The 12631-nt window shown below is 40.0% G+C and overlaps 1 protein-coding gene and 1 long non-coding RNA gene across 6 annotated transcripts in view; one reads left to right on the top strand and one right to left on the bottom strand.

Moving 5' to 3' along the window:
• Window positions 1–12631, top strand: part of LOC117210742 (DNA N6-methyl adenine demethylase-like) — a 142359-nt gene that overhangs the window by 75143 nt on the left and 54585 nt on the right. For all 5 annotated transcript variants that reach the window (XM_033454044.1, XM_033454048.1, XM_033454043.1 and 2 more), the window contains one exon: window positions 3893–3967. In XM_033454044.1, coding sequence (XP_033309935.1) covers window positions 3893–3967 — 75 coding nt within the window. The remainder of the gene's footprint in view (window positions 1–3892; window positions 3968–12631) is intronic.
• Window positions 2293–3307, bottom strand: LOC117210743. The gene is made up of 3 exons (XR_004488149.1): window positions 3120–3307; window positions 2700–2805; window positions 2293–2535 (listed from the first exon to the last, which is right to left on the bottom strand). It is a non-coding gene; the product is annotated as an uncharacterized LOC117210743 (long non-coding RNA).

The raw sequence follows: 12631 nt of genomic DNA, 5'->3' as shown, positions 1-12631 counted from the left end.
TAGTTACGCGGGTCGGGGACAGGACAAAGAGAGAATTTCTTTGCTTGGACGATTAATTACGCCCTCATTCCCGCCCCAAGTGCGTCCTCTCTTGACGATGCATCGTCGATATTGACATTTGCCTTGCTTCCCTTACTCTTTCCACCCCCTTTCAGTCTCACCCCTCTCTCTATTCCCTCTTGCCATTGCTTTTACCCTTCTTCCTCTATCCCTCTCTGTTCCACCAGCATCCGTTCCGCGGTCTCATCCGTGTACGAACATATCGAAGGAACGTCCCGTTGCACGCGTGCACGAGCAGATATTCGCAACCGTGTGCGTGCACGCATCTCCTTGCGTTTATATACATATACAGGGTGTTTCACAATTTAACAGGCAAACTTTGTCATTATGTTCCCGTGTATGATTCAACAACATAAACGGATGTTAACAACGTTGATAAGGATATAAGGATTATCAAACCGCGTACGTTTATGCAAATTGAAAGTCTTTTTCTTTACAGAGGAGCAGCTTTAAAATTCGTTACACGGTCGATCGACGTAATATCGCCATAATTATCCTTCCTACTTGGTTTTAAATGTCTGTCTGTTTCATCGTTTCTATCATTTTAAGAACATTACTTGTCGGTTGACATTTCGTTGGTATATTTTATAAATTGTTCTATATGAATAACATTATACGATATAAACAATAATAATAATCTCATAAGAGAAGCATACGATAAGTCACATATTCGATTTTTCATATACAAGCATCTCTAAAATTCCTGTATTAGCCAAATTTCTGTTTCTCTTCTCCTTCAAAATTCTCGAGATATCGTTCATGATATCGCACCATCGCGCGTATTAAAACATTCCATTAACTGTCTGTTACCGACAAAGCAGAGGACCAAAACCGAGGAAGGAAAAAGCATGACGAAACCATAAATCAAACGCAGAAATCGTAATCTTATGGTAAAATTTGCACAAAAATCTGTAGCAACGACGCCTATGTTTTACGTGACTAACGTTCCTCTAACTTCGTTATATATCTGTACCAACGTACCGATAAAGTTTGGCATAAAGCATTTGAAACACCCTGTATACAGACGTATACGTATTACACGTATATGTTACTCCCGCCGCGTTGTGTCCCTCGTTTGCCCGCTGCGTTCTCCTGTTTACCGAGAAACCGCGATATTTACGCGAGAGAGCAGAGGGGTTGGAAGGTGCAACGAGCCGAGGCGCGGGGAGCGGTTGCACGATGGCGAAGAGGAGAAAGAGGAAAAACGGATGGCGAGCGAAGAAAGCGACGAATCGAAGGGAGCTGGCAGAGCAAGAGAGCGAAAGGGAGGTTCACGCAGAGAGGAGGCTGATAGGGGGTTACGAAGGAGAGAGAAAGAAACAGGGTGAAAAGTAGATATTCAGCTGGAGATGACGAGAAGAGAGGAGAGGCAGGCAGAAAGGGAGGAAAGAGAGCCAGGGTGAAAGGGAGAGAACGAGAGATATGGAATTAAGGGGACACACCCCTGTCTTTCGAGCGTACGCTTATCGAATGCACCGACAACTACGCTTTTCCTCGTTCGCTCACCAAGACGGTTCTGTGATGCGAGGCAGCCAGGTAGGTTGGTAGGTAAGCTAGGTAGGTTGGTGGGAATGCGCGTACAAGGGAATTAGACCATAATCGTCGACGCGTGTGCCGCGCGAAGGGGACGTTTTCCGCCTGCCTCGGACCTCGATGTTCACTCGCGCGGCGGGGATCCGCTTGCTCTTCGAGTGTGCACCTTACAAGCACCGACCACCACCTACTCGGCCCGAGTCCCACCTACTCCACGGCGCTTGTCTTTTTCCTTCCTTCTTTTATTCCATCGAGCCCCCTCCCCCCTCGTTCGCCAACCGATCCGGGGAGGTCTCACCAAGATTCCGATCGCGAACCTATTTGAAGAGGAATCGGCGTGTACCTGAGGAAGATCGCGTGATATCCCAGCGAGATGGTAGTAGTCCCGAGGAAATGATTTTCGAGATCGTATCTGGTTTAGCTGCGTGTACGTAATTTCGTTTTCCAGTTTTAGTAGGTTCATTAGGTCTACTGGCGAGGCTGGCAGCAATTTTAGTGGAGAAATTTTAGTCGAACGATCGTAGGGATTAAACGCTAGAGTTGGTCATTTTTAAGCAATTTTGCGGAAACGGTGGTACGAAAACGAGTAGAAACACGGTCTTGTGCGATTTATGTGCCATTTTCTGTATTTGAATGCGAGATGTTTCTATTTTTATTTCGTGTACGTTACCCAGTACTTAAAAGGGAACGACAGTAATTCGAGACATAGTTCTCAAGAAATGGTTTGATCTATGTTATTTCCTTATTCTGTCATTAATCTTTTGTTTGATTATTAACACAGGACTCGGTTGTCGTAAACTTATAGTTAGGAAATTTTCCCGCGATACGTCGACTGAAAATGTGTAACAGCTGCAGCAGCTACCGCGCACGCCATCTACGATTGTACTTCGAAGGTAGCGATTCTTCATTCCGGGTGGTAACGCAGGTCTCTGCACTGAGCGGCTGTCGACAAGAATCGATCGTTTCGTTTAATTTAAAAACATCGAAAGAACTATAATTTCTCTTTCTCTTTTATATCTTTACACTGACATTTATTCACGTCTTACTTGCTTGCAAGCATGCATTAACAACAAGCTCTTCAAATAACACTTTGCTTGATATTTTACCGATCGTGTAACAGTATCCGCTCTTCCTCAGACCGGAAGCTAAACCATTCCCAGGAGACACAGCAATACCTTCCGAGATCCGCCATTTCGCTGGTTATTTTTTCTCCTGACATACCAGAAAAGTATAAAAGACGAGGAAAGAAAATAGCTATGTATGAAAAATAATATCGCCCTTCCAATTAACCTTCTGTCAACAAAACCGCAGGCAAAGCTAAAAATAGACAAATGTGAGAGGTCAAGAAACAAAAGACAAACGCGATAAGCAAAGCCAATGAGCAACGAATGGCGAATGATAACGACGTCGATGAACAAAAGTTACGAAACAATGGCTGGCGATAAAAATGACGAAAACAACGAAATAAAGAAGGGCAAAGATAACAAGGAAAGAGGACGTAACGAAAATGGAAAACCAGATTTTACCCTCGTCACTGGCGTAAACGGCGATGAATTTTCACCATCGTCGAACCGCGGACCAATCTCCCTGTTCCAATTATCTCCGGTCATGTCTCGTTAATTCCCATCGAGCCGATCGAACGTCTATCGGGCCCGCGGGCGACCATCTCCAACCATCTTTCGCCCCGGAATAATCTAAAACGTTTTGTCGTCGGGAATCTAATCTAATACCGCTGGCCCTGGAAGGTTATACTTTTATTGGCGCGTCTATTGGACTTAACGAGGTCAATTGAGGTGATACGGTTGCCTTGATTTTACGATAGTACATCGCCGGAACGATAACGATCCGAGAGCACGCGAGATCTCGCGGTTTTAATATATACACATATGCATATTTATATTATAAACTTAAATCAATCGTAATGTGATTTATGATCGAGAGCGCGCGCGCGCGCGCGCGCGTTTAATTTCTTAGCCAACAGCGAGTCACGTTTTAACCAGAAATTTCTACAATTATAAAATTGGGCGTTAATCAAAGGCAGATGGCTTTTATTTAAGTCGTGTCATTTTTCCAAAAAATTCACAAAGACAAGTCAATCTCAGTTTAGACTCTGTACGTATAAAATATGATATACTTTGGAAGAAATGGAACGATACGTAAAACAATAGGAGATCTTTCAACACGTAGAAATTATAGCGTTGGCGAGATTGGCGAACCGAGTTTCTTACTCTTGTCGTTAATATCGCTGGCAAATGTAACACGGTGATTTGCTCTAATGAAAGTTTTCGTCTTGTTTCAGCATCTGTACCACATGCAAACAGGCGAGGGTGCGTTCAGAGAGAGAGGGAGGGGTCGAGGCAAAGGTACAACTAGGGTAAGTGTACTCGTTTTGAATTATTTCATTTTACAGAGATAACGAAGTTTGTTGCAAATATCGTGAAAGTATTCTCAGTCACCTGAAGGAATCTTAAACCATCTGAACAATTTGATATCTCGTTGATACATCGAACAACTACTTCTTATTAGATTCCCGTAAGGCGAATACTTAAAAAGATGGAGAACCGAGGTTGGCTGGCGCGTGAAACACCGCAGGACGATGAACGCTTGAAAAATAAAACGATAAAACACGACGCGGACCGTGCAAATGGATGATTTCTTTCGCCCTGCTTGCGATACTCTTTTTCGAGCGAGATTTCAAAGAGAGGAGGTGGCTGATATGCATTTGCAGCATAATGTCGCGCATTTAAGCCACGTTCATCGTGAATCCCATTTCCAGGGTATCTGCGTTTTCTTCTTTTTTCTATACGCCTTTTCTTTTCGTTTCTTTCATCTTTCTCTCCTTTTCTTTTCCTTCTCCTTTTCTTTATTTCAATTTTTTTTTTCTCACTTCTCTTACTTTTTCCCTTTCCATTCCTTTTCTCTCTGTTTCTTTTCGACCAGCACTCGTGTTTTTCGTGCACACTCGGCTCGCCACTTACCCGTCACGTTTCTAATTCTAGAAACGTGGTAACGCACGAGTAAACGGCCTCGTGTTTGCCACCACTCGAAACACACGCTCGTTGCTCGCCCTTGGAAATTCCAGAAAACCCTTCGAGATCGGTCGTTCGTCGATGCGTTTATCTCTTCACGCAATTCTTTGCTTATTGTCGACGTTAACTTTTACTTCGATCGTATCTTTTGTTCTCGAAAAGAGCGTATCCTCTTGATAAATGAAAATTTCGAAGTATAAAAGTATAAAAGATATTCGAAGCAGAGCAGCTACTTTCTTCCTTAATAAATTTGGGGAAATAAATCTTTCTATAGTTCCATTTCCTTATTGTGTTAATGAAAATAGAAAATCATATAAAATTTCGCGGTTTAGTCGTTGGTATATACGCGGTCTATTTTCCGTTAGCCTTTCCCCTCTGTTTTATAAAAGCAAAACTCGAAATACATGAACTTACTCGACTCGAGATGGAGAACGGCGGGAAAATCGTTGCTGTACGAGAAGGGAAAAATAGCGCGTGGTCGAGCCGAACGCTCGACGTTATGTTTGCTTTGCAGATGCGTGAACAGCCGCGCTTTTTAAACAAAACCGCGGTGGTCGCGCGAACTTGGCCAATACGAGGAAATTTGATTGTCTTGAACGGGGTTCGCACGAATTTTCCCACCTTCTCTCTGAATCAGAGTACAAACATAGTCAGGTGGAAGGTAATTTGGCGAATAAATCGCTGAGATATACGCACGCCTGTGCAAATTTGAATATATGAAAAACGCGAACGAGAAATTTGATAAAAAGTTTGGTAACGATAACGATCAAGAATTGCGATTAGGCTAATTAAAATGAATCGTATCGATTATTCCAGATATTCCAAGGTGAAAGAATTAATTAATTTCTTGAACGACAATTATAGAAATTCTACGAAAAATAAATTTACAATTTTATTTATTATTCGATATTTTTACATCTTCACGATATAATTTGAAAAATCCCTCCTGAGTATTTTGTCGTTCTAATATTTTTTAGCAACGTGACGTGAAAGTTACGAGCTCATTACTGCAAGAAATTAATTAATCGTAAATTCGTTATACATACGAAGCAAAATAAACAAAACGTTTCTTCTACTCGATTCTTCTAGCTCGCGTGCTGTTTAAGGCTCGTAAAATGCAGTAGACAATTCTACCAGCCATAAAATCCGTTCACAAACAATCTCTTCTATCGCGAGGATATTTCTCCTCTATTTTATCGCCTTATTGCCGATATAAAACATACTACGTACCGAGAAAAAATCTCTTCTTATAGTCAAAGAGGCCGAACTGGTAAAAGAGTAAGAGATCTAACGAAATTAACATAGTAGGATATTTCTAGTAACAAGAAAGTTAGATCAAAGAGTCGTTGAAAAGATAAAGAAATAAATAAAAATGTATCGTTCTTGGAAAAACACAATTTTATTTACTCTTACAGAAAGATAATTTAATAGAACGTTAGCCGTTGCGTTTTGAATTCGAAGATTTGCTATCTTACACGAAATTGAGAATTTGTAAAAAAAAAAAAAAAAAAAAAATGGTTAATTCATCGATATATGAGAATAGCATCATATTAAAAAATGACATAATCTGCACACTTCGGGTCAATTTCGACCGAATTGTACTGTCCCATCGTTAAAATATTTCTGAAATTTCACGAAAATGTAAAAGAATCCTTATCGATGTGCCTGATTTCTCGTTTTATTCTAATTGTATGCTAATGACCTGAAACGTTAAAATTCTGTTTCTCGGTCGAAATTAAAAGTCATCTTGTTCAAATATTAAATGTCCTTTTCTCGGTTGAAATTAAAGCGAGATTGAGACATAAAAAATTCCAAGATCGCAACAAGATTAAACCACTTCTCTTTTTCTATATAGAAAATATTAGATTCCAAGCATAGTTACTTTATGTACCTGCTGATACATCGAGACGAACAAACACGAGTATAAATTGATCAATTTAAAAATCTATTACAAAACTAAGGGACATAAGTTTCCTTTAAAAGGACAAATCTTTTACATCGTTGAACGTCCTGCAATCCGATAGATCATCCTTTTTCTACATTTGCTCCAAAGGTTCCAGGTTGAAATAAAGGGAATAAAATTCCGAATAAATTTCTCGTCGCTCACAGAACAGCCACGGAGGAGTTTGAGAACTGACATTAAGCAACGTGCTATGTTGGTAGGGTATTGATCGAAACGGAGAGCGCGTGTGCGCGTTGCACCGCCATGTTTGAAATGTGTTCCAGCTGCAAGCGTAATCTGGCCGCCGTCGTTGCATTTCACTTCGGTGGTTAAAAAAGAGTTTGATACGTCCTCGCGACTCTCTGCCACTACTTTTTGCCGATTTATCTACAGCCATTTATCCCGAGTCGATACACGATGGAAACGCGCCTGTGTCTTTCTTTCGCGCCCAGAAGCTACACGCGGACGCGCGATCCATTTTTCAGCGATGGAACTTCCGGCGAAACGATTCGCGGTCATCCACCAAATCGTACGTCGCAATTATCTGGCGGAGAATTTTTTTAAATGACTCGATACCGAGAATGTGAGGGAGGTTAAGGAGAGCTTTGAAACCGATCAGTGTAAGTCAGCTTTCCGTTAAAAATCATTGATCGAGAAACGACACGATCCACGTCCTTCCACCTTCTCTTCTCACCTTCCTTTGTCACATAGAATTCTCGGGGACACTGTCGAAGAAGACGCGTGGCCATCGTCGAACATCTTCGAAGGAAAGAAAGCAAATTTTCCTTGAAACATTCTCTGTAGGATAAGGAATAGTTCAGGAGATAATTGAACGTAGAGTTTCGAATAAGATGCTCTGTATATCTTCGTACGACTACTCGATATCGAAAGAATCGGTAGTTACGATTCCAAAACAATGTCCGTGTCTGTTACGTAGAAGAAAATTGCAACGATCAGAAGCTGACAGACAAGCGGTAACGTTGGCTTGAAGCGGCGCGTTGGCATCGATCGAGCGCGACAACTATAAATTGAAACAGCGAAAAAGCGGAATTGCGTTCTGTCACGAAGACGTTGCGTCGGCACAGGTGCCGGTACACGTGTGCAACCGTTCTATTCGTTCGATCGATACCGGCCCGCCGCCACAAAGATATCAAAAGCTCGTCGAACGTGGTGCGATATAAATCAGCCGCGGCGCTATGCACTTGAGCTGCGTTCCAATAGGAAACACGCGACCATCCGCGTCGAGACGCTCCCCTCTGTACGTCGCGTCGTACAGACGTCGAACAACTTTACACACCTTATCAATTATTCTGACGGGACGACGTGTACGCGATTCCACTGCAAATGCGATTTCGTTGCACGGCAAATTAGGATGTTTCATTGCAACGAGTTAAGTGTAATCTAAAGCTTTCTCTGTTTGCACGGTTGTTATATGAACGACCATATGTTAAATTACACGGCTGTAACGACGCTGGCAAGTGGATACTTAGAGACTCGCGTCGATTATCGCGCTGACTGATTTGCTTCAAGTGCATCGTAGTAATTTAGGTGGAGCAAATTGAGGATTTAGATACGAGTAACTTTACAACTACAAAAACGATAGTTTTTAGATTCTTTAGTTTTGCAATTAAGCTACGTTACGAGTATGCAAGTACTTTCGCCGTGATTGATGCTCCTTTTTTGTTGAGATGGAAGCGTGATTCTTTTATTTGCATTTTCATCGTATATCGTTCTAATTGTAATTATCTACGGTGTATTTAGGGTTTGTTCTTTTCCTTTTTTTCTTTTTTTCTTGTCATTTCTTTTCACGCAGATGAACAATACTGAATTGCCAATTAATAGTAACCATACGGTTTATACGGTGCAGTTTACAATGCGTGTAATTAAAGTCCAATAATCAGTACGTAGTAAAGTAGGTGGAAAGAGTTAACGACGTCATTAAAATTAAATTGATAAGGAAAATGATTATTAACCTCGGAATGATGCAGTTTACGATATATAAAATAAACTCTCTCTCTCTTTCTCTCTCTCTCTCTCGCTCTCTCTGAGAGGTAATCTATTTACCGTTAATAAAACTCCGATATCGACTGAATGTACAATATGCAATATCTTTTTTTTATTTCTAAGGATAGGAGAAAATTAAATTCGTTATAGATAGAATATTTCGATGATAATGGAATCGAGTTTGGGGGAATAGATTTTGTAGCGAAAAGCAATCAAACTTGACCGGTTCGATGTTGTTGCTGAATAACAGACAGGGTTTTGCGTTTGATCAATAAGGAGGTTCCAACGAGAATTTCGTTATCACGGCCAAGCAAAGATCCGTGGAAACTACAAGCGAAGAGGAGGGTATTTCGATACGAGCGATGATCTTATCGAAGGAACTTTTAATGACTCATAGAATACTATAACGTTTGCTGAAACGTTCATCGAGGTCATGTATAAGATATCGAAACGTACGAAACGCTTGCAAACTAAATTCACGGAATCGGTTTCATTTATTACGGAAACATTGATAATTCATAAACATTGTTATAATAATATTTGATAAACATAATAATTGATAAACATTGTTAATTCGTTTCGTTCGACGTGGAATTAATAAATCTTGGTATGGTAAGAAAGGTAATATTCTATTCTTACGACAAGGAATAATCTAGATACATTTTACATAGTAGAAACCACAGGAGATAGAATCAAAATGAAGTAAGAAATGTCGTAAATATAAGAAATTGGAAAGATGATGATATAGTTAGATTAAAAAGAAAAAAAAAATTGAATGCAAAAGAAGAATTACAAAGTAGAGAAGTTTCTTAACTTAGATTAATTATTCTTTTTAAAATGAATAAATGTTCATTGTTAATGAAAAAGGTGGACGTTTATAAGAGGAAAGTGGGAACGGAAAATCCAGAGGAAGTACTTTCCTTTCCTCTATTATTAATGTTCTTTGATGATCTTACCGTCTTTGTGCTCGTTTGAAGTACCTCTGTGGCTTATAAAGAATAGGTCGCGTCTTTTTGTTTACAGAAGGAAGTGACCTTTACACAGGAAGAACTCCACCTACGGGGAATTCATTATCGACACGATACGTGTAGATTATGCAACTTGCATCGCTTTCATAAGAACTTCACGCTTTTAAAAATAATAATCTCGCACAGCTTAATGTCGGCGAAGAAATTTATATTCCATATGCAGATACTCTAAATACAAATTATACATATAGAACAAAAATTAACTTCACAACCGTTACGTAAATCAAAATGTCACGTTTCTAATTATTTTCAGCACTGTGTAATTATAAAAATCGCAAGGATCTCCGAGATCTTCTCTGCGATCGCGAAGAAACAACATCGACCAGCAAAACGATATAAACGAAGACACAAAGAGCAACATAAAGCGAAATTAAAAATGAAGAATTCACTCCGAGAACGAATCTATCGAACCCGATATGTAGTATTTTGAAAGTAATTCGCTAAAAACGTGCAACGAACGATCGCACGAATCGATTTCCAAGCCCTACGCGCCAACAATTCGATATGAAATCGCAATCGTGCCTCGATCGAGCCAGACATTCCCCCGGTTTCCAAACGATTTAATCCAAAATCAATGGTAATTCGCAATCCACGGATTTCAGCTGGCAGGTAGAAAGATCATCCTAGCGGGTATCCTAGGTGAAATAATTAGCGGTCTTCTGCCATCAACCCATCCCCTCGTGGTTCCTCTCTTTTCCCTCTTTACACCCCTGGCTCACACACACCCTCCTTCCTCGTTCTACCTCATACCTACCCTCGTCGGCCCTGGTTCTCTCCTCCCTCTCCTTTCGTCGACCTAATGCAATTTAGCTTCGACGAAACGGAGGGGGTTACGAAGAGGGGTGCGTTGTTGGCGGCAGTGGCGGCGGCGGCAGAGGTGTCGGTGCACGCCATCTTGAATTCGCGAACAATGTGTCGGCTCTAAAGGTTCCAACCGGCAGAAAACGAAGACGAACCTGCCCACGAATATCGATCGGTCGCGGCACGAATAAAATGCTAATTCTTCTCTCCACCCTCTGCGTCTCTTTTCTCTCTTCCTGCTTCTCGTTCATCTCGTTTCTTCGTTTCCATTCTCCGGCTTCCTTTTTCACCTGTACGTTCGTCGCGAAATTGGGTAACGTGAAACGGAAATTCAGTATTCGTTGGGAAAAATGAAATAAAAACACGGGGAGGAAACCGATTGTAATTCCAATTTTACGTTTTACAAATTTCTTCATTTCATATTGCTAGTAGAGTAGTTCCAATTTAATGAAATATAAACGTGTAATAAATAAATATTCTATAAGACGAATAAACATAATACAGATATAGTAGAAATGGATATTCCGTAATAAAATTGTATAATAAATAGTAGTACATTCTAAGCTAAATTTCGAAAATAATATTTGTAGCATCATAGGTTTTCGCTTTTCAATTTAATTTTTCCTTACTATCGTTCCATCTGCCTTTTATCTCATCTTTCGTCTCCTCCTCCCTCTACCGTTTCTTCGTTAAGGTTTTGTAATGAACAATATTGGACAGATATGAATATTCGATACAGTTTAAAAATACATTCTATCTATATTTTAAAGCATAGAAAACAGTTAATTTCGGAGTAAGCAAAGAGACGAAAACGGTGAAAAGCCGCTGGCAGATCATTGCCACGGCCAGTTTCCTACCGCGTTGTTGACGTACCTACACAAACGGAAAGTGTGGAAAAGAGGGAAAAGGAAAGAGGAAGCGATCGGGGTGAACGAAGAGCTTCAAAGGAATGGCAAAGCTCGAGGAGGTAGGACGTTCGCGAAGCTGACAATGCTCGAGGGGGTAGGACGTTCGCGAAGCTGACAATTCTTCCTGTGGTAGATGCCCGCGTGAACGAAAATGCTAGTTAGCATTTACAAGTATCGCGAATGCTATGGAATCGATGTGCAATCAGTTTCAGTCGTTTTTAGTCGAATCGAGAATACAGAATTTTCTAAAATTCCTCGATTATCTACCTCCGTTATTATTTAACTTCTTTAAAAAAAAAAAAATGATTAGTATCGAAAGGAAGAAGCACGTTCTTATGAATTTTACGAATCATTTTATTGTCCACGATTGATTGATTAAAGAAAGAAATTAAAGTTATTATGATGGAAAGAGGCTGAATGGATGATTAAGAAGGAGGAATTAATAATTGAACGCTGAGTAGAGGAAAAAAAGGCAGGAATTTCGAGGGATTGATGAATAAGAACGAACCAGTTGGCAGCATGCCCGCCGTGAACTGGATCATTAGTGCAAGTCGGAAGAATAGTATGGAATGAAATCGTGATTCAGTGCATAAGTATGTCTGATGAGAGGATTTTGCAATCGTCCCATACATAAAGATCGAAAGATTTATGCGCTTCATGCACGGTCCTACCGAAACGCTTACCATCGCACTATGCGCATTTTAATTACTAAACACGAAGTTAATATATTCACCGTTTAAGTGAATATCATATTCTGACAGATCGGCCAAAGGACCTCTAAACGTAAATATTAATTTCCCATTGGTTTAACAAACATCGATTTAGCTAAATTAAATTTTTTAAAATTTGGTTTTAGCCGAAAGACCCTAAAATAATTATTGTCTTCAGGTTAAATCCTTACTATTAAAAAAAACTACTGCACATATCCTTATTTTCCAGCGAAACATTTTTTTTCCATTTTTATAGTATCAAATCTTCGTAGCCAGTATTATTAAATAATACGAAATTCGATAGACTGGAATCTAATATTAATTAGTATGTTAATCCTGTAATAAACGACATGTAAATACTTGTTATAGACGCTATATTGCACTTCGTATGTCTCGGCGTGGAGTGTCCTAAATAACTCATCGACAATTCTTGAACCTAACAACAAATTAAGCAACCGTTGACACGGATAAAGTTCACTATCACTTCACGATTACTCGTACAGTTTCAAGAATTTAAAAAGCAAAATTACTCTTTATTCGCCTTAATCCCCCTTTATAGACCGAGTACCGATTACCTTTTCACCATATTTACTACCTCATCAGAACGACAAGAAGT

The sequence above is a fragment of the Bombus bifarius genome, unplaced genomic scaffold (genome assembly GCF_011952205.1).
Source record: "Bombus bifarius isolate JDL3187 unplaced genomic scaffold, Bbif_JDL3187 scf7180000008210, whole genome shotgun sequence".
Classification (NCBI taxonomy): Eukaryota; Metazoa; Arthropoda; class Insecta; order Hymenoptera; family Apidae; genus Bombus; species Bombus bifarius.
This window is presented reverse-complemented; position numbering and strand designations above follow the sequence as displayed.